The sequence below is a fragment of the Balaenoptera acutorostrata genome, chromosome 1, assembly GCF_949987535.1.
Source record: "Balaenoptera acutorostrata chromosome 1, mBalAcu1.1, whole genome shotgun sequence".
Classification (NCBI taxonomy): Eukaryota; Metazoa; Chordata; class Mammalia; order Artiodactyla; family Balaenopteridae; genus Balaenoptera; species Balaenoptera acutorostrata.
Window position 1 is genome coordinate 29097669 of NC_080064.1, and position 22338 is coordinate 29120006.

Sequence of the window (22338 nt, forward strand, 5' to 3'; positions counted from 1 at the left end):
TGGTTTACGCATTAATTGCTCATTCATTCATTCATTCATTCCATACATTTCCCTGAGTAGGCATTTGATGCCAAGTAACATGTTAGGCAACAGAAACACAAACCTGAATTCCTGAATAAGGCACAAGCCCTGCTTTCAAGGATTTATAATGTAATGGGAGCCAGGCCTGAACTGAGAGAGAAGACCAGGAGCTGAGTTAATTATACCACCAAGGGAGGCCCTGTGGTAGTCTGGCCAGAGGGCAAGTAGTTCTAACATGAGAATGAGAATTCAAGGTTTGGTGTCATGGGGGTGCAAATAGATGGCCAATTCTCTGCCCATTCCCCACCCTGTCCTGTAGGTGTGTGGGGTGTGGGAGAATGAGCAGACACCATCATCGAGAGCTGAGGGGGAAGTGGTATTCTGGGGCAGAGCTTCCTCTCAGACACAGCAGGAAGTGGAAGGAGAGCTTGTCGAACAGACTGAGGTTTAGGAGAGTTTATTGACTATAGAACATTGGTTTGGGAGGGCTCAGAAGGGCTCAGTCGGAAAGGGGGCAGTGGGTGCCTGAGTGGGAGTGAGTTTTGGAAGAATGTAGATCATCAAAGCAGTCGAGAATGGCAGGGGTGAGAGACTGAGGAATTGAGGCATTGCAGTCATGACTATGGCCTAAATACATTTCATACTCAGGTTTCTGAGGTTATTTTCAGTACAGGAAACAAGCTATGGTCTCTGCTCAGTGTACCAAATAAAATATGGGGGGAAATCTGTTAGAAAGTGAGAGGGGGAAAGTCAGCCTCAAACCAGGCTGGAAGCCACCAGCACTGTGTGAATGGGAGGAATTTAGCCTGGAGTGGAGAAGGGAGGTGGCTACTAGGCTTAACTCAAAACTTGACCTTTGGGGGCTTCCCTGGTGGCACAGTGGTTAGGAATCCACCTGCCAATGCAGGGGACACGGGTTGGGCCCTGGTCCGGGAAGATCCCACGTGCCGCAGGGCAACTAAGCCTGTGCACCACAACTACTGAGCCTGCACTCTAGAGCCCGTGAGCCACAACCACTGAAGCCCGCGCTCCTAGAGCCCGTGCTCTGCAACCAGAGAAGCCACCGAAGCGAGAAGCCCATGTACCGCAACGAAGAGTAGCCGCTGCTGGCCGCAACTGGAGAAAGCCTGCGCGCAGCAACGAAGACCCAACGCAGCCAAAAATAAATAAATTTATAAAAAAAAAAAAAAAAAAACTTGGCCTTTAGTTGGTTTTCCTTATCCTCTTAACTGTCAACCAGTCTGTTCTTTTAGTGAATACTTCCTTCCCTTCAAACTTTCTGTCCCCTCTCATTGTTTCCAGTGAATATCTGGCTTAACGGAGAAGCAGCATGGCACTACGGAAAGAACTTGGAGTATGGTATCAGTAAACTAGAGTCCAGTTACTTGATTAAAAGTCTCAGTTCTATAGCCAGCAGGGGATGGAATCAGCCAGGACTAGAATGCAGGATTTAGAACTCCAGTTTTTCCATGCTTCTCAGCCATATCATGTAATGCAGAGCCTGATTTTCTTAGCTCCTTTGAGGTTGTTTCCTCATCTACACAAATACCTTTCTTAATAATATCTACCTTATAGGTGGTTGTGAAGATTAGATGACATGTGAAGCCCATAACAAAGTGCCTGGCCATGGTGTGCCCCGAAAAAAAAAATTTTTTTTTTTAAATGGATTGTGCTTTTAGTAATCTTTATTTATTTATTTATTTATTTTTATATTTATTCTTGTCTGTGTTGGGTCTTCGTTTCTGTGCGAGGGCCTTCTCTAGTTGCGGCAAGCGGGGGCCACTCTTCATCGCGGTGCGTGGGCCTCTTCACTATCGCGGCCTCTCTTGTTGCGGAGCACAGGCTCCAGACGCGCAGGCTCAGTAATTGTGGCTCATGGGCCTAGTTGCTCCGCGGCATGTGGGATCTTCCCAGACCAGGGCCTGAATCCCCTGCATTAGCAGGCAGATTCTCAACCACTGTGCCACCAGGAAAGCCCCCGAAAATTGTTTTAAATCATTTTTATCATACAAAAATTGCTTGGCTCTATGGCTGCACATTGTAGGTGCTCAAATAACTATCTCACTACACGTGTTATGGGCTGAATTGTGTCCCCTCAAAATTCACACCTTGAAATCCTAAGCCTCATTACTTCAGAATTCACTGTATTTGGAGAGAGGGTCTTTAGAGAGGCAATTAACTTAAAATGAAGTCTGTAAGGTGGGCCTTAACCCAGGATGACTAGTGTCCTTATAAGAAGAGGACATTTGGACACAGATGTGTACAGAGGAAAAACCATGTGAAGACACAGGGAGAAGATGCCATCTACAAGCAAAAGAGAGATCTCAGAAGAAACCAATCCTTGATCTTGGATGTTTAGCCTCTATAACTGTAATAAAATTAATTTCTGTTGTTTAAACCACTCAATCTGTGGTACTCTGTAATGGCAGCTCTAGCAAACGAGTACAACACATACACATTGTCCCTTTTTAACTGGTGGGCACAGAGCTGCCTCATTCTGAAGACTAGAAACTCCTTCTTGGCCTATGTTCTCCAACTCAAAGTCCCAACTGAAAGCCCCAAGGATGCTGGGTCTACTGGGCTGACTGCACCACCCTGGAGTGGGGTGTTGCTCCTTTGGCTCTTGGCTGCTACGGTGAAGTCATCCAAGAAAGCAACACTTTTCTCTTTGAAGTGACTGGTGACTTGCTGAGCAGAGGTCATAGACAACGAGAGAACACATCATTCATCATAGTCCATTCGCGTGGTGCTTTCGGCTGCATGGGTCGGGAAGAGCACCTGGGTGTACAGTCTTGGATGAAGAAGTGGAAGGAAAATGCTGCGTCCGTGGTGACCCCGGTGTTCTCAGTCCCAGGACAGTGGAGAAAGAGGAGACAGAGGAGAAGGAAGTGGTCTGAGGTGGGAGGAAGGAGGAGAGGTGTCTGACGTGAATCTCAGGACACTTTCCACGGGAGGAAGTGGAGAGCTGTGTCTGGACCAGCGGGGTCTGCAATCCCGATCTTTCTCCGGGCACTTGTGTGTTGGGATTCTCTGGGAGGACAGCATGTAGGCCCCCAAGAGCCCTTCGCCGGGGAAGGCCTCCCTGGGCTACAGGGCAGTGCGGGCGGGCGGGCGCGCCCCCGACACGTCCTCTGGGCGCTGCCCCCTGAGGGCGCGCGCGCCCACCCCCGCCACTGCCCCACGCCGGGCCGGGTGGACCCGGCTTCCGGAGCTGTGCACGCCCCCTCCGTGAGTCGGGACCCCCGGCCGCGCGCGCCCCGCGCCCTCTCCCCGCCCGACGGGCGCGCGCGCTGGCTCCCGCTCCCGCTCCCGCTGGCGGCGGCGGCGGGGATTGTTTTTGTTGTCGCTGAGGCCGGAAGAGCCGCGGGAGCCGGGTCCCTGTCCCCGGGCCGGGCGCCGCCGCCGCCCCTTGCTCAGCGCCCGCGTCTCCGCGGCGCCCCCATAGCGCCAATATTCCGGAGATCAAGCGTTACGCGGCGGCGGCGGCGGCGGCGGCGGGGCCCGGAGCGGGAGGCGCCGGGGACCGCGGCGAGGCGGCCCCCGCCGCCGCCATGGAGGCGCTGGGACCCGGTGAGGAGGACGCTCGGGCTGGGACCAGGACCGGACCCGGGGACGGGTGGGCGGGCGGCGGGCTGGCAGCTCCCCGTGGCCCCCATCGGCTTGTGCGTGCCTGGGTTGGGCCGTCAGGCCTGGGGGAGGGAGACCCCATTGCACAAGGCGGAGGGAGCTGACCCTGGCCTCGGCGGTGGCGGGTTCCGCGCCCCAGCCTGGAGAGCTGAGCCAGTTCTCGATGTCTAAGGAAGGAACGAGGTCACCGAGGAAGGTGACCCGCGTCCCCAGGTCTCAGGGAGACCTGACCCAACCTCAGGGAGGTGGTCTGTGCTCCAGGGTGGAGGCGAGGCCAGTTTGGGCTTCAGAAGGGACGCGATCTGTGCCAGGTGCGCAGCGGAGGCCTGGCCCGGACCGGACCGGACCGGACCGGGAAGGACTCCACCATCTACTACCAGGGGTATTCTTGGCTTGGGGCCGCACCCCTATTTTTCTTTGCACTGACAGACAGTCCAGAGCCCTCAGATAAGGAAGAAAGAGAACTTCCCCTAAACACTTCCCATTAGCCCCGAAGGCCAAGGGGCAAAGTGTCCACCCTTTCTCAAAGGCCCTGAAGTCTCGGGGAGTGTGGTCTTCTGCCTCTGTCTACCTGTCAGTCTGTGCAAGAGACCCAGAGTGGTCTGTCGTAGCTCCTCAGTGACAGGCGAGTTACCAGCCAGAGGCTCCAGCTCAGGCTTTAATACTCCGAGTATCTTCTAATTGGGTTAGAAGTGGTTGTGAGGATCAAATGAAGGAGAAAGTGCTTTGGAAACTGTATTATGAATGGCCTCTCGTTATCTCCCCGACTCTGCCCAAACAAGAAGAACCATTCCAAGTTGTAACAAATGCCCTGCAGATTGGAGTCTGCTGCTCCCACCTGGAACCCCAACAAGTTTCTGATGTCTTGGCTAAGTAGGGCAGGGTTTAGGGGCTGTGTTAGAATTAACTTTAATATCATACCTTATCTACATAGTAGACTTAGTTGTAGAGCATTTCATTTTTTTAGCGCATAGAAAACTCAGTCTACCATTTGAGTTTGGAAACTTTGCAAGTTTGTTTACTTGAAACTTGTTTACATAGCTGAATGATTCAACTCCACTTTAATTTGCTGCTTAGAGTATTTTTTTTTAAGTCTTTATTGAATTTATTACAGTATTGCTTCTGTTTTATGTTTTGGTTTTTTGGCCACGAGGCATGTGGGATCTTAGCTCCTGGACCAGGGATCCAACCCCCCACCCCCTGCACCGGAAGGCGAAGTCTTAACCACTGGACCGCCCGGGAAGTCCCTAGAGTTTTGGGGTTTTTTTAAATTAATTAATTTATTTTGGCTGCTTTGGTACTTCGTTGCTGTGCATGGCTTTCTCTAGTTGCAGTGAGCAGGGGCTACTCTTCGTTGTGGTGCGTGGGCTTCTCGTTGCGGTGGCTTCTCTTGTTGCGGAGCACGGGCTCTAGGCACGCGGGCTTCAGTAGTTGTGGCTCGCGGGCTCTAAAGCACAGGCTCAGTAGTTGTGGCGCACAGGCTTAGTTGCTCCGAGGCATGTAGGATCTTCCCGGACCAGGGCTCGAACCCGTGTCCCCTGCATTGGCAGGCGGATTCTTAACCACTGCGCCACCAGGGAAGCCCCTTAGAGTATTTTTTAAAGGACTTCGTAGCCAAATTTCATATGCCTTTTAAAAATAAATTGGTTTTGTCACATTAATATTATTTGATAAACCTCAGTGTATTACACTGGGTTACTTCAGCTATGTCCCCCGGCTAAAGGCATGATCAGGTCTTTAGGAATGTAACAGACTTCTGTTCAAATCCAATCTAGTAATTTAATAGTTGTATAACCTTGGGCAAATTACTTAATTCCTTTGAACTTTCATTTCCGCATCTATAAAATAAGGGTAATAATAATTATGTGCTGCAAGATTGTTGTGAGACTGAAATAAGGTAATGTATGTGGGAAGTGTTGTTGTAGATAGTAATGCATTGGAGATACTCAACAAATGTTTCTTCCCTCCCTCCCCTGCTAGAAAGTCATAATTGAATCAACTGTTGCATTTATGAGCTGATATTGAAAGAGACTATGTAACTGTGTATACAAACCAAATTTGATGGAAAAGATCAACCTGGCGGTGTTAGGAACATCCCAGGGACTCTCTTTTTGGTTTGATTTTAGATTTTGCAGGACTTATCATTTCACCCAGGATTGAGGAAAATTAATTCTCACTAACCACATTTATAAGACACTAATGAATAAGCCACAATGTCACGTAGATCTTTTCCATTGACTGGAATATTTTCTTGCCTGCTGTCTAGCAAACTCCTTTTTTGGTGTCACAGTACCTTGGAAACCCAATTAATAACAAGAAGCTGCTTGCTGAGCATGGAATTAGAGCAAAGGGAGTTGATAGTCTTGTGGGATATTTCATCCAGGCTAAGAACCTAGAGAAGCTTTCCTGCTTCTTTGTTAAAGCACATGGATCTAATGCTCTGTTCCCTCCTAGCTTGAACAATCATTGAAGCATGTTTAGTCTTGCTCTGCACTCCCTCACCCAATTCCGATTTCTGACAACAGTAACTTGGAAATAAATATATTTAATTATATTACCATTTATTTTGCTTATATTAGTAGTAATATTGATTTTTTTAACATCTTTATTGAAGTATAATTGCCTTACAATAGTGTGTTAGCTTCTGCTTTATAACAAAGTGAATCAGTTAGTAATACTGATTTTTACAGTGCTTTACAGTTTGGAAAGTGCTTTCTTGGCTGTTAGCTCATTTAATTCTCTGTGAGGTAGGCAAGGCAGGTATGATCCCCATTTTACAGATGAGAAAAGAGGTTCAGAGAGCTTAAGTGACTTTATCAAGGTCTCAAGGCTGAGTGGTGAGGGTGAGTCTGGGTCACCTGACTCCTAGTCTAATGCCCTCCTCTTCTATTAAGCTGACTTCATCTAATCTGTGTTGAGTCATATTTGTTACCTTTTTGGAAGATGTCATTCTCTGACTTTGTCACTAAGTTTTGGAGACGCTCCCCACATGAAGACCTTTGAGCAATAACAACATTTATGCAAGCGCAATCATAATAGCTAACATGTATCGAGTGCTTACCATTGTGAAGCACCGTGTTAAGCCTTTTATATACATTGTCTCATGAGATCCTCACAGTAGCCTTATGAGATGGATGCTATTATTATCATACCTCCTCCATTTTTTTTTTTTTAACTTTGGGTTTATTTATTTTATTTATTTATTTATTTATGGCTGTGTTGGGTCTTCGTTTCTGTGCGAGGGCTTTCTCTAGTTGTGGCAAGTGGGGGCCACTCTTCATCGCGGTGCGCGGGCCTCTCACCATCGCGGCCTCTCTTGTTGCGGAGCACAGGCTCCAGACGCGCAGGCTCAGTAATTGTGGCTCACGGGCCCAGTTGCTCCGTGGCATGTGGGATCCTCCCAGACCAGGGCTCGAACCCGTGTCCCCTGCATTGGCAGGCAGACTCTCAACCACTGCGCCACCAGGGAAGCCCCCTCCTCCATTTTATAGATAAGGAAACTGATGCACAGATTGGCTAAGAAACTGGCCCTAGGTCATGCAGTTAGGGAGTGGTAAAACCAGGACTGAAACTCAGGCAGTTTGGTTCCAGAGCCTTAGCCACTATGATTTATTTCTTCATAAGTCGTTTGATAAATTCAAAGAAACCAGCTTTGGGGATGAACAATTTTAGAATATATCTTTCTAAATAAGTCTTCTAAACTTATTAAAAGGAATGATCACTCACCTTCTAACTTTTCTCTCTTGCCATGGAAAAGAAACACACTCTGCTTTTCTCCACTTCTTAATCCCTTTCCTTCATTTCTTCTGCCTCTGCCTCTTTAAAGGGCATCAAGTACTTTAGAGAGGTATAGATGCCATAGGACTGTGAAGTAAATTGGAGAAGAAAAAGCCCTGAACTGGAGTTAGGAGACCTAGTCTAGTCATACGTCCTTAGGCAAGTCATTTGATCCAAATTTCTGTTTGCAAATTTCTGTCATAAAGCTGGATTTGCGATACAAAGATTGCTTAAGCATATCTTGGAATATGCAGGGCTGACTTTTCTATATGATTTAATTGGGTTAATTCAGTATGCCTGTCTACCTCTGATATTATTTATTATCTACTTCTTATCTTGTTTATAAATGCCGTATCACACCAAGAGTAGATCCCCTTGTTCACCAGAAGTGGAACTCAACTCCAAGGAATAATATTTTTAGTATAAATTAAGTGCTTTTTTGTTTTAATGAAAAGATAATCGTCAATTCTTTTGTTTTAGAAATGACTAGGTTTCTGTTTAGTTTCTACCTGGATCTGCTACAGGGATTATTGGTACTGTTCAGTTCAACATTTATTGAAGAACTACAATGTGCTCGTCATTGAATTAGGTATTGAGATAACAACGAACTGGAAGTCCATTTCTTCTAAGAGTTTGCAGTCTAGTGAAGGAGACAGTAATTTAACAAGTTGTTTCTAGGTACTTGTCCTAAGTGCTCCCTTATACAGAAGGTCTTGGGAACACAGAAGATGCATCCTCCAGCCTGGGAGATTCTGGAAAGGCTTTCCAAGGAGGTTGCACTCAACCTGAGTTTTGAAGGATGAGTATAATTTAGGGGAAGAAGGAACAGTGAATTTAATACGTGAAAAGATTTTCAGTACTTTAAGAATTAGTATGTGGTGATCTGTCAACACAAATTTCATTAAAGTGTTTGCTTTGATTTTCCTAAGTGATGTTGGACAGAACAGCTTCTTGCTTCAAAGTTTTCTCTCCTTAGTGAATTGTCTTTGTTCTTGGTGAAATACCATTGCAACAAGAAAACCTGTTGTAACTTTCCTTTGTAAACACAGCTCACTTTACTCAACACCTATTCATAGCAGAAAAGATGTTTATTTTTTAGGCCAGTGTCCATTTGACATTATAATCAAAAAGGAGTAAGATTTTCTGTAGACAGATATTTCCCAGACTGTGTTTCCCTAAATCCTTATCTACTGAGTATTGATCGATGTTTGATTTTAAAAACAGAGAGAGGGACTTCCCTGATGGTCCAGTGGTTAAGACTTCGCATTCCAGTGCAGGGGGTGCGGGTTTGATCCCTGGTTGGGAGCTAGGATCCCACATGCCTAGCGGACAAAAAACCAAAACATAAAACAGAAGCAGTATTGTAACAAATTCAATAAAGACTTAAAAAATGACCCACATCAGGGGCTTCCCTGGTGGCGCAGTGGTTAAGAATCCACCTGCCAATGCAGGGGACACGGGTTCGAACCCTGGTCAAGGAAGATCCCACATGCAGCGGAGCAACAAAGCCCCCACAACTTCTGAGCCTGCGCTCTAGAGCTCGCGAGCCACAACTACTGAAGCCCGCGCACCTAGAGCCCGTGCTCCGCAACAAGAGAAGCTGCCGCAATGAGAAGCCTGTGCACCGCAACGAAGAGTAGCCCCCGCTTGCTGCAACTAGAGAAGGCCTGCGCACAGCAATGAAGACCCAAAGCAGCCACAAATAAATAAATAAATAAAATAAATTTATATTAAGAAAATGGCCCACGTCAAAAAAAAAAATCTAAAAAAATAAATAAAAACAGAAAGAGTGTATGTGTGTGTGGGTGTGTTCTAGGGAAAAACAAGTTAGGTAAATGATGAGTTAAAGTTTAACAGGTTTATTACATGACTTATTAGAGAATTTAACATGATAATATACATTGGAATTTTAAGCAGGGGAGGGAATATGCAGTTTCTTTAACTTATGGAATCCTTTCTTTTTATGGACTATCTTGTGAACCGTCAATGGAATAATTTGGAATGACTGCCATATCTAGACCAGGGTTTCTCAGCCTCAGTACTGTTGTTTTTTTTTTTTAATTTTATTTTTTTAAAATTTATTTATTTTTGGCTGCGTTGGGTCTTCGTTGCTGCGCACGGGCTTTCTCTAGTTGTGGCGAGCAGGGGCTACTCTTCGTTGCGGTGCGTGTGCTTCTTATTGCGGTGGCTTCCCTTGTGGCAGAACATGGGTTCTAGGCGCACAGGCTTCAGTAGTTGTGGCACGCGGGCTCAGTAGTTGTGGCACATGGGCTTAGTTGCTCTGAGGCATGTGGGATCTTCCCGGACCAGGGATCAAACCCATGTCCCAGGCATTGGCAGGCGGATTCTTAACCGCTGCGCCACCAGGGAAGTCCCAGCCTCAGTACTGTTTGATACTTTGGACTGAATACTTCTTTGTTTTGGGGGGCTGACCTGTGCATTATAGGATGTTTAGCTGTATCCCTGGCCCCTACTCACTACATGTCAGTATCATTCCCCAATTTGTGACAACCAAAAACGTCTCCAGACATTTGCCAAATGTTTACTGGGGAACAAAAGCTACCCCAGGTTGAGAACCACTTGTCTAGACTGTAAGTTCCTTGAAGGCAGAGGCTCTGTCTTTTTCCTGAGTCCACAGTACATGTTAGACATATAATAAATGAATAAATGTTTGTTGAAGAAATGAACTAGATCTTGATCAGGAAACATCGGACTGTCCAGATTTTTAAAATATCACGTTATAAGCAAGAAAGTCTAGCATTATTGGTGTTGTTTCACTATGTAAGTTAGCAATTAAATTGATAAATATAGCTGCTGTTTAATCTCCTACAGTCTGTACAAACTATAATAATGCAGGCTAATTTATGGAGGATTAATGGATCATCTTCAGCCTGAACTGGTGATGGCCCCCAGAGTTTAGAGATGGTTTGATTTATTTATTTATTTAATAAATTTATTTATTTATTTTTGGCTGCATTGGGTCTTCGTTGCTGCGCAGGGGCTTTCTCTAGTTGCGGCAAGCAGGGGCTACTGTTCATTGCGGTGCACAGGCTTCTTATTGTGGTGGCTTCTCTTGTTGCAGAGCACAGGCTCTAGGCACGCGGGCTTCAGTAGTTGTGGCACGTGGGCTTCAGTAGTTGTGACACGTGGGCTCTAGAGTGCAGGCTCAGTTGTGGTGCACGGGCTTAGCTGCTCCACTGCATGTGGGATCTTCCTGGACCAGGGCTCCAACCCGTGTCCCCTGCATTGGCAAGCAGATTCTTAATCACCACGCCACCAGGGAAGTCCGAGATGGTTTTATTTTTAAATGCATATAATTTTGTAAGCCTAGCTGTAGATCTACTGATGCTGTTAAAAGGTTTTAGACAGTAGATTGCCTCTGAGTGTTCATCATACTGTGTCTAATGTTGACATCCCCCATATTCAGAATAATAGCAACATGGCAAAATATTTAGAAATCTAGAGAATCTTAGGTCAAAAAACTTTTGACCTTTGTATATCAGAGTATGTTCAGTGAATAATAAGATCTCAATAATTGTAGCTATTTTTGTTTTGTTTTGGTCGTGCCGCGTGGCTTGTGGGAAGTTAGTTCCTGGACCAGGGATTGAACCCCGGTCCTTGGCAGTGAGAGTGCAGAGTCCTAACCACTGGACCACCAGGGAATTTCCAACTGTAGCTATCATCATCATCATCATGATCATGAGGGGAATATTATCCTTCACAAACAAGTAACACATCAAATATCTTTCATTCTCTTCAGGACCTCCAACCAGCCTGTTTCAGCCACCTCGTCGTCCTGGCCTTGGAACTGTTGGAAAACCAATTCGACTGTTAGCCAATCATTTTCAGGTTCAGATTCCTAAAATAGATGTGTATCACTATGACGTGGATATTAAACCAGAAAAACGGCCTCGTAGAGTCAACAGGTAAGGATTAGAAAGAGTAGGCTTCTTATACATTTAAATACATGTAATTTGTTTATTATGAATCGTATTGTTCTCTAAACTCTTTTAACATGTAGGCTTTTTTTTTTTCTCTAAGATGTTAAGTTTCTTGATAGCAGGTTTGCTGTCTCATACTTGGTTATCCTTCACAGATTCTAGCAGAATGCACGATACATCATTGTTCAGTCAGTAAATACTTAATGAATGAAGAAGAAAGGTCACTCTTTCACTGTCCAAACGTAGCAGAAATTTATAAAAATAGGTGAAGCTACTGGTGTCTATAGAAAATAGAACTATCTGGAAATTCAAATTTTATTATCATGTGTTGGTATTGGACATGAGAAAAATATAAGTGTAAAGACAGAAGAATCATCTTGGGGTACTGAAGAACGTAAACTCAGAAGCTCTGTTTAATTCTAGCATTATCCAAGAGGGGTCTAGATAAGATGATTTAAGCATTGTGATCTGTATGACAGGAATTTACCAATAGTGAATATAGCCCTATAGCAGATATTCTTACAGTGTGCTGAGATCACCCACTTTCCCTTTCTCTGTTTTCACGCTGTGATATTCAGGCAGTCCTTAATATTATAGTTCTTGCCTTTCCAAGGATGCTCTTGCTGTCAAGTGAAGTATTTCTTTGTGGCTTATTTTTTTTTTCTCATTATAGATCAATTATTTGGCTTTCTGGTATAGTTCAATCTCATGCAAGCCCTTAATTGTTTGGCTGTTGTATAACTGAAATCAATAATAACAGAAGCAGTGGCAATGGCTAATATTGATCCATTTGACATATATTCTGTTGGGTGCTCATTGTGTATCAGGTATTGTTCTATGTTCTGGGAATACAACATGAACAAACAGGCAAAAGTTCCTACCCTTGAGGAACTTATATTCTAATGGGGGAAAAGTCCAATAATAAATGAATAAGCAAACAAAACATATTATTTGTTAGTTGATGATAACTGCTGTGAAGAAAAATAAAACAGGGATGGAAGATAGGGATGGAGGATGGGCCACTGATTTTATATATATATATATATACACACACACATACATATAGTATATATAGTATTTATGTATACTGTAAATACGTATATATTTTGTATATATGTTACGTATATATTATGTAAGATGTTTGTGTGAACGCATGTGTGTGTATATATATGGGTACACGCACACACATATATATGTAATATTTTAATAGTATAGTTAGGGAAGAGCTCACTGAAAAGTGACATTTGAGGAGAAACCTAGAGGAGGTGAGGGATATCTACATGACAAGAGTCCCAGGCAGAGGCAGCAGCTTGCATGGTATATTCAAGGAATAGCAGATAAAGCCTGTATTGCTGGAGTGAGTGAGGGGGAGAGTGATAGAGAAACTCCAAAGGGCCCTATCATGCAGAGTCTTGTAGGCGGTCATAGAACTTTAGTGTTTACTCTGATTAGATGGGTTTTGAGTAGACATTTGATATGACTAACTTAGATTTTTAATGGATCATTTTGGCTGCTGTGTTGAAAATGAACCCTAGCAAGTAAGGGTGAAAAGCAGGGAAATCAATTAGGAGGCATGTGTAATGATTCAGGTGAAAAATGATGGTGGCTTGAACTTGGGTAGTAAAAGTGATAGTGATAAAAACTGGTCAGAGACTACAAATATTTTAAAGGTAGTGTCAGCAAGATTTGTTAATGGATTGAACAGGAGGTATGAAAGAAATGAATCATCATTGATTCCAGGGTTTTTGTCCTGAGCAGATGGAAAGATGGAGTTTCCATTTATCAGGACGGGGAAAACTATGGCAGAGGCCAACAGGGTTGACAGATCAGGAGATCTGTTTTTTGGCCATGTTAGGATTGAGATGTCTATTGGACATCCCAGTGAAGATGTTGAGCAGGAAGTTGAATACATGAGGTTGGACTCAGCAGAAAGGTCCAGGCTGGAGACAAACATTTGAAAGTCATCAGCATATTGGTGGTAGAGCCATGAGACTGGGTGAGATCATGTAGGAAGTGAGTGTGGTTAAAGAAAATAAGATTTCAAGACTGAGTCCTGAGGTACCTCAATACTTACAAATGGGGAGATGAGGAAGAATCAGCAAGGAGACTGGCATGGAGAGGCCACTGGGATGAGAGATAACCAGGGCAGAGTGAGGAGGCAAGGGAAGAAGATGTTTTAAGCTGAAAGAATTGATCGTCTAATGTTCGAGGAGCATTGAATTTCGCAATGTGGAGCTCACTGGGGACCTTGGTAAGAGTAGCTTTGGTAGAGGAAAAGCCTCACTAGAGAAGATTGAAGAGAGAAAGGAGAAGAGCAATTAGAGACAGCTCTGTCAAGGGATTTTGATGCAATGGGGAGCAGAGAAATGGAATGTTCAGACGAGGAGGAAGTGGGATCAGGAAATTTCAATTTTTTTTTAAGATGAAGAAATTATAGCATATTTATATGCTGAAGGCAGTAATTCAGTAGAGTGGAAAAATTTGATGATTCAGGAGAGAGAAAGATTCCTGGAGTGTTATCCTTGAGCATACCAGAGTAAGTAGGCTGGTTAGCAGCCATTTAGTCTTGTCCAAAACATCCATAAGACATTTGGTCTACGTCAAAAGGTCCCTGAAATTTGGTCCTATTCAAAATGTCCATGAGCATATTTGGCCCATGCCAAATTTTTGTTTTGGACAGAAGCGAATATCAAGGACCTTTTGGTGTGGACCAAATGTCTCCATGGACATTTTGGACAGGACCAAATATGACCAAATATCAAGGACCTTTTAGGATGGACCAAATGTCTTATGAATGTTTTGGACAGGACCAAATGTCCTGCAAGCAGTAGGCTTATTGCATGACAAGCACTGTTCTAAATATTCTATGTCTATTTATTCACTTAATACGACAACTTTTGTGGTGGGTGTTATGATTACCATAATTTTACAAATGAAGAAACAAGTGTGAGAGATTAAGTAACTTGTCCAACATCATACAGCTCTGCCACTTAATCATTGTGTGACCAGGGGCAGTTTACTTGCCCATTCTGAATTTTTATTTTTTCTCTTTAATATGAGGACAATAATTATTGCCCTGCTTGTCTCACAAGGTTGTTGTGAAGGTTAAATGAGAATAGAGGTGAAAATATGTTTTTTACTGTAAAACTTTATGGTTACATTTTAAGAAAGTAAGATAAGAAATTACCCTTCCAGTCTGAAAATATACTGTTCTTTTTTTTTTTTTTTATAAATAAGCTCAAGCCTCTTGTCAGTTAACAACAGCCTGTATTTATTTATTTTTAATTTTTATTTATTTATTTATTATTTTTGGCTGTGTTGGGTCTTCGTTCCTGTGCGAGGGCTTTCTCTAGTTGCGGCGAGTGGGGGCCACTCTTCATCGCGGTGCGCGGACCTCTCACTGTCGCGGCCTCTCTTGTTGCGGAGCACAGGCTCCAGACGCGCAGGCTCAGTAGTTGTGGCTCACAGGTCCAGTTGCTCCGCGGCATGTGGGATCTTCCCAGACCAGCGCTCGAACCCGTGTCCGCTGCATTGGCAGGCAGATTCTCAACCACTCCACCACCAGGGAAGCCCCAAATATACTGTTCTTAAGTCAGCTTTTTAAAATTGGGAATGTATGAGACTATATTTCTCCATCAGTTTTTTTCAGTTGCATGATTTGGTTTGAAAACATATGACTTTCCCACAGATTTCATTTGTAGTAATATTAATGCCTTAGCTAGTTGTGATGTGTTTTAAGGTACACTTCCCCTACATGGGGCTCACTAATGTTGGTAAGACATAGCACCTGACTTTTCATTGACGCTAGCATTCCAAAATCGCACAGACCCAGATCTGTCCATCTTAAACTGTAGCCTCTGGTTCCCCCACAGCTGCATTTGTTTCAGAGCCTGCATACAGTGTGATCCGGCATATATGCAGAAACATTTAAATAAAGCTATTCATGCTCGATTGAGAGAAAGGCTTTCTTTCTAAACAGAAAGAAACTACACTGGTAATCTTTACGGAATGAGGATATTTTACGACATTCCCTTTTCTATACTGCTTGGAAGCAGTTTAGAATATAACAAGACAGTATGAAGAATAATAAATTTCTAGCATTATCAAAGGGGTTGACTTAGTCCTTTGATTCTGATGCATCTTAGATTTATTGATCCCCAGATTTCTGAATTCTTCTCACTCTCTTTTCCAAAACCAGTATACTTGAATAAGGATGCTTATTTGATAACACACTTACCATTGTTCAGTTATGAACATGCCAAACTTAGATACCTAAGACAGGTTATTCTTATAAGGCTCTATTTATCATAGGAGAGGATTTTGGAAAGCAAGAATTTGAGAGGATGCTATAAAGTTTATTCTCTTTTTCCTTTTATTCCCTCCTTTTTGTTGTCATCTCATGATTGCTTTTGTTCACTTGCCTACCTTTCTTTAGTTAACTATTTTTCTAATTACTTGAGTCAGTTGTAACTTTAACTCTTACTTTTTCCAAGGAGTTTTGAACTGAATTTAGATGATTAAGGTATGGTGATAGTTTCCTTACTGTTCACCACCGCTTCTCAGAGCTAACCTACACTATCTCCATTACTGTTAAGGGACGTAGTAGATACAATGGTGCGACACTTCAAGATGCAGGTATTTGGTGATCGGCAGCCTGGCTATGATGGCAAAAGAAACATGTACACAGCACATCCACTGCCAATTGGACGGGAGAGGGTAAGTGTTAACAGCAAGAAATATTGATTAGACTTATGTCATTTAGTAGTAATTACATAGGACAACAGTTTCCCTTTCTAATAACAATTCAACACTTAAAGTTGTTTCTCATGCTGATGATAGATTTGTTATTCTGTCCATATTCTCTTGTCCCTTAGTTAACCAATAATTGAGCATTAGAATTTAGGTTGATTATGTCATCTTTACATATATTCCAGATTTCTCACAGTGTTAAAGTGCCACCTGAATCTGAAGAGTGGAATTTTTATAACTTGTAGAGTATTATATAACACCCACTTATGAAAATATTTTTAATACCACAATAACTTAAGACATTTGTTTTAAAAATTTAAAAGCAATACATAAATATATACTCATTATAACCTTATTCAGACAATCTAGAAAAGCTATGGTTTCCTGCCTCCCAACCTGCCTGTACCCTCAATCCCATTTTCACTTTCAGAGGAAACTACTATAATAGTTCAGTATATATCCTTTCATATATTTTTTTGTGCCTTAGCTATTTATGCATATTTATATATATTCTTTTTTTTTAAAATAAATTTATTTATTTATTTATATTTTTGGCTGCGTGCGGGCTTTCTCTAGTTGCAGTGAGCGGGGGCTACTCTTCGTTTCGGTGCACGGGCTTCTCATTGTGGTGGCTTCTCTTGTTGCGGAGCTTGGGCTCTAGGCACGTGGGCTTCAGTAGTTGTGGCACGTGGGCTCAGTAGTTGTGGCTCATGGGCTTAGTTGCTCCGTGGCATGTGGGATCTTCCCGGGCCAGGGCTCGAACCTGTGTCCCCTGCATTGGCAGGCGGATTCTTAACCACTGCACCACCAGGGAAGTCCCTATATATATATTCTTATTTGTTTGATATTGTTCTATGATTTATTTTTTCATTTAACAATATGCCTGGGAGATCTTTGCATTTCTGTACATTTAAATCTACCTTATTTTTTTAATTCAATTTTTTTATTGTGGTAAAATATATGTAACATAAAATTTACTATTTTAACCGTTTTTAAGTGTACAATTCAGTGGCATTAAATATATTCACATTGTTATGCAACTGTGACCACTAGCCATCTCTAGAACTATTCATCATCCCAAACTCAAACTCTGTGCCCATTAAACAATAACTCCCCATTTTCTCCTCCCCTATCCCTGGTAACCACTATTCTACTTTCTGTATTTATGAATTTAACTATTCTAGGTACCTCATATAAGTGGAATCATATAGTATTTGTCATTTTATGTCTGGCTATTTATTTCACTTAGCATAATGTTTTCAAGGTTCATCCATGTTGTAGCATCTACCTTATTTTTAACTTTACATAATATTCAATATTAAATTATTCCCCTACTGATGGAACGTAGGTTGTTTCCAGTGTTTTGCAATTATAGAAAGTGTTAAACATCCTTATGCATATACTATATGAATATTCCTGGGATGTCTCAGCCTTTGTAAATATGTATGTGTATGTATTTTATGTATTTTTCCTTAGGTTGATATGGAAGTGACCCTTCCAGGTGAGGGTAAAGACCAGACCTTTAAAGTGTCTATTCAGTGGGTATCAGTTGTGAGCCTTCAGTTGCTTTTAGAAGCTTTGGCCGGGCACTTGAATGAAGTCCCAGATGACTCAGTTCAAGCACTTGATGTTATCACAAGACACCTTCCCTCCATGAGGTTAGTTTGAATTCTTTGCCACAAATGTCAGACTTTTTTTGCTAGGTTGCATTGGAGACATTGAAAGGTTTCTGCATAAGTCATAGTTCAAACTTGGTTTCAGTTTACAAAATTGAGAGTGAAATGAAAGACTCTTTCAAGTTTTTATTGTGAAACATGCAAGCTCTTGTTTCTTCAGGTACACTCCAGTGGGTCGCTCCTTTTTCTCACCCCCTGAAGGTTACTACCACCCTCTGGGAGGGGGCAGGGAGGTTTGGTTTGGCTTTCATCAGTCTGTGAGACCTGCCATGTGGAATATGATGCTGAATATTGATGGTAGGATGGAACTCTCTTTACCCTTTACTCTTTTGGCTGGTTTTTTGGTCTTTTCCCTTTCCCTGAAGCTAAGTATCCTTCTCTGTTTGTTAGTATCTGCAACTGCTTTCTACCGGGCTCAGCCTATCATTGAGTTCATGTGTGAGGTTTTAGACATTCAGAACATCAATGAACAGACCAAACCTCTAACAGACTCGCAGCGTGTCAAGTTTACCAAAGAAATCAGAGGTAGGTATTTGCATTACTGTGGTCTTGGAGAGGCAGCTCAGCATGGTGCAAGGAGCATGGTCTTGCAGTCAGACACACCTGGGCTTCCATCCCATTCCTGCCAGTTCTATCATTGGGACTTTGGGCAAGTTATTTAACCACTGTGAGCCTTAGTTTATTCATCTCTAAGATAAAGATAATGTGTCTCTTGTAAGATTGTTGTGAGAATTAAATGCAACTAAGTGTATAAAGCTTCTTTATACAGTAGCACAGTACCTGGCACATGTCGGGAACTTAGTAACTGTTACTTTTACTTACTTGAAAACTTCCATTTTAATAAAATAACACAAGTTCATTTATTCTCAGAGTTTCTTTGCTTCTTTACCTGTTAGCTATCTTCTCTCATTATACCATAAGCTTCATTAGGGCTGTCTCCAGACCCAAGAATAAGCACCAAAACATAGTTGATGCTTGATAGATACTTATTGAATGAAGTAATACATCAAAGTAGGTCGCAAGTCTTAAGTCATCTGGGTTCTAATTTTTTCTGCTTGGCTGAGGCTTTTTTACCTATGCATGATGAAATTGTTCCCGTATCCTTGCAACTTTTGTCCTGTACAATGCTATGCCTTTCTGAAGACAACCTTCGAGTATTTTCTTGTCACTGTGATTTTAATTAATACTGCTCTTTTGACTGTTTTGACTTCAGGTCTTAAAGTTGAGGTGACCCACTGTGGACAGATGAAACGAAAATATCGAGTGTGTAATGTGACTAGACGGCCAGCCAGTCATCAGACGTATGTTAACCACATCTAAAATTGTACCATTATATTTTTTGTAACAAAGGAAACTTCTATAATAACTTGAGAAATTGGTATCCCATATTGTAATTTAAAAAATCACCTAGATCTTCACTTTAAAACACCGAAGCTTTAAAAATGTTTTAAGGGACTTCCCTGGTGGTCCATTGGTTAAGACTCCACGCTTCCACTGCAGGGAGCTCAGGTTTGATCTCTGGTCAAGGAACTAAGATCCTGCATGCCACATGCCGCATGCAGCGCGGTCAAAAATATAAAAACTAAAAATAAATAAAATAGAAAATGTTTTAAATATTTTTGATAGAAATGTTTATAAAACATATTTCATGCCTTTAATTCATTTCACCTCTTTTTTTTTTTTTTTTTTTTATTTATTTTTGGCTGTGTTGGGTCTTCGTTTCTGTGCGAGGGCTTTCTCCAGTTGTGGCAAGTGGGGGCCACTCTTCATCGTGCTGCGCAGGCCACTCTTCATCGCGCTGCGCAGGCCTCTCACCATCGCGGCCTCTCCCGCTGCGGAGCACAGGCTCCAGACGCGCAGGCTCAGCAACTGTGGCTCACAGGCCCAGCCGCTCCGCGGCACGTGGGATCCTCCCAGGCCAGGGCCCGAACCTGCGTCTCCTGCATTAGCAGGCAGGTTCTCAACCACTGCGCCACCAGGGAAGCCCTCACCTCTTTTTTTTTTATGTAAGTGTAATTATGATCCAGCCAGTTTTTCTTTCTCTTTTTTTAAAAATATTTATTTCTCTATTTGGTTGCACCGGGTCTTAGTTGCACCTCACCGGCTTCTTTAGTTGCGGCACACGGGCTCCTTAGTTGTGGCCTGTGAACTCTTAGTTGTGGCATGCATGTGGGATCTAGTTCCCTAACCAAGGATCGAACCCGGGCCCCCTGCATTGGGAGCACAGAGTCTTATCCACTGCGCCACCAGGGAAGTCATTTCACCTCTTAAACAGAGTATGCTAAACATAGATCAACTTTTTTATAATGATGCAGAGTCATCATGAACATCATTTATTCTAGTGTTGTAATTCTCAATGCATGGCCTGAAGGATCTATTAAGGCCTGTAAATCATAAAAGCTGTCATGGGAAGATATATATTGCTTTGTGCTTTATGTGGATTTTTCTCCCCCCTTTTGTAGCTAGCTGTCACTTCTTCCAGCTGTCAGTGTGTATGGTATGCCTCCAGCAGCACATTCATTTGTGCTTATGCAATCTCAGTTTTCTAATCACCCAACTTCTAGTCCACTGTGAGCTATACCTAATGAGAAAATATATATTAAAGTGCTTTTGAAATTACCATATATGTAAGTTTTATTCTTGTAATCAAGATCATTAAACTCATGTCTGACATAAATATGAATATTGGCTTTTCTAAGTAAAGAGCATAAACTTAACTATATTAACTTTACATTATTTTCCTCACTCAGAAGACTTTTTCAAACAAGTGTACATCAAAATCACCTGGAGGGCTTTGTTCTAGATAACTGAAATTTTGGGGTGGCCTCTGGATAAATGTAGTATATAAATTCAGTCTGATTTGAATAAATTCTTCAGTATGAACTCATGTACACATCACATGAATTTCTTGAGTTGTAAAGTGATGTTCCATATATTCTTCATGTTATACCATTGACTTCATTCTCTAAGGAAAAAAAATGAAGTCACTATTGAGAATTATAGCATTTGTTTCAAAAAGAACTATCTTTCTCATTAATTACTTCACAGTACCCTGTAAGAATAGCTATACTTATAGAACTATATCATCTTTGCATGAAAATTAAAAGCACATAGATTTAAATATCACATAGGTGATCCTCACTGCATTATTACTTTGTGGGCCGTTAACAGCTAAGAAAGCAAGATTAAAGTAATTATTGTGCCAAGTGTTTGAGATAATTTGTCCACTGGAAGAGCGAAATCAGGAGAGTCTCTTAAATCCTGCTCCCCAGTTTATACCAAATATCTTGACACAGTCTCAAGTTCATGTATCTGGTCTTGTGGCCTCCAAATCCACATATGTTTGTCGTGGTTTGGGGATCTGAAGATGTGGCCCCAGTAACTGTGGTACATTCATTTTATCAAAAGTTATCTTAAGTTATCATCTGTGGATGACCCAGGACCTTATTTGAATTTACTCATCTCTAAGAAGCCAGCAAGAGATTGTATTTGTATCTGTAGGTGTTAACTGACCTCTCTAGTAAGTCTGTGTATTTTCTGGTTCTGCGGCTTCTTCTTGATTTAAATTCTTTTTCCATTTTAATTAAAAATTTTCTCATCTTAGCTTCAACAGACAAACATGGAAAATTCCAACAAAATCGCTATCCTGATTAAACCCTAAAATGGCTTAAGTGAAAATGGGCAAATAAAGATTGACCTTTTTTTTTTTTTTTTATAAATTTATTTATTTTATTTATATATTTTTGGCTGTATTGGGTCTCCGTTGCTGCGCACGGGCTTTTTCTAGTTGTGGCGAGAGGGGGCTTCTCTTCGTTGCGGTGCACGGGCTTCTCATTGCGGTGGCTTCTCTCGTTGTGGAGCACGGGCTCTAGGCACACGAGCTTCAGTAGTTGTGGCACGCGGGCTCAGTAGTTGTGGCTCGTGGGCTCTAGAGCGCAGTCTCAGGAGTTGTGGCGCACGGGCTTAGTTGCTCCGCGGCATGTGGGATCTTCCCGGACCAGGGCTTGAACCCGTGTCCCCTGCATTGGCAGCCGGATTCTTAACCACTGCGCCACCAGGGAAGCCCTGACCTTTTTTTTTAAGTCAAGGTAGAAAATGTTAGTAGGCTTTTGTTTGTTTGCTTATTTGAAAAAAAAAAAAAAAAGAACTTGAAGAAATTTCTAAAAAGACATTCTCTTTTATAGTTTTCCCTTACAGCTAGAAAATGGGCAAGCAATGGAATGTACAGTAGCTCAATATTTTAAGCAAAAGTATAGTCTGCAACTGAAATACCCGCATCTTCCCTGTCTCCAGGTGGGACAAGAACAAAAGCATACATACTTGCCACTTGAGGTAAGCTAAACTAAATTTTCTTTTGCCAATCTGCCAATCTCTTGAATGTGTTTTTTAAAAAAGAAATGTTCTAAACTAGTGATAGAATTTAATAGTAATCTCTAAAATACTTTGGACAGATAAGTTCACCATATAACAGAATTTTCATTTTTTTGGAAATGGAAGATGTAAGGTACAGTTCAGCAAAGGCTTAAGATATAGAAGCCCATTACACA

At 42.3% G+C, this 22338-nt stretch overlaps 1 protein-coding gene across 4 annotated transcripts in view; it reads left to right on the forward strand.

Moving 5' to 3' along the window:
• The first annotated feature begins 2842 nt into the window (after positions 1–2842).
• The window catches only part of AGO4 (argonaute RISC component 4), a 39595-nt gene continuing 20099 nt past the window's right edge, over positions 2843–22338 (forward strand). For 2 of the 4 annotated variants that reach the window (XM_007182511.3, XM_057554682.1), the window contains exons 1-8: positions 3260–3591; positions 11186–11351; positions 15962–16082; positions 17592–17773; positions 17952–18088; positions 18182–18316; positions 19005–19092; positions 21976–22123. In XM_007182511.3, the coding sequence (XP_007182573.3) occupies positions 3573–3591; positions 11186–11351; positions 15962–16082; positions 17592–17773; positions 17952–18088; positions 18182–18316; positions 19005–19092; positions 21976–22123 (996 nt within the window). In that variant the 5' untranslated portion in view covers positions 3260–3572. The other 2 variants (XM_057554678.1, XM_057554689.1) reach the window with 2 other exon arrangements.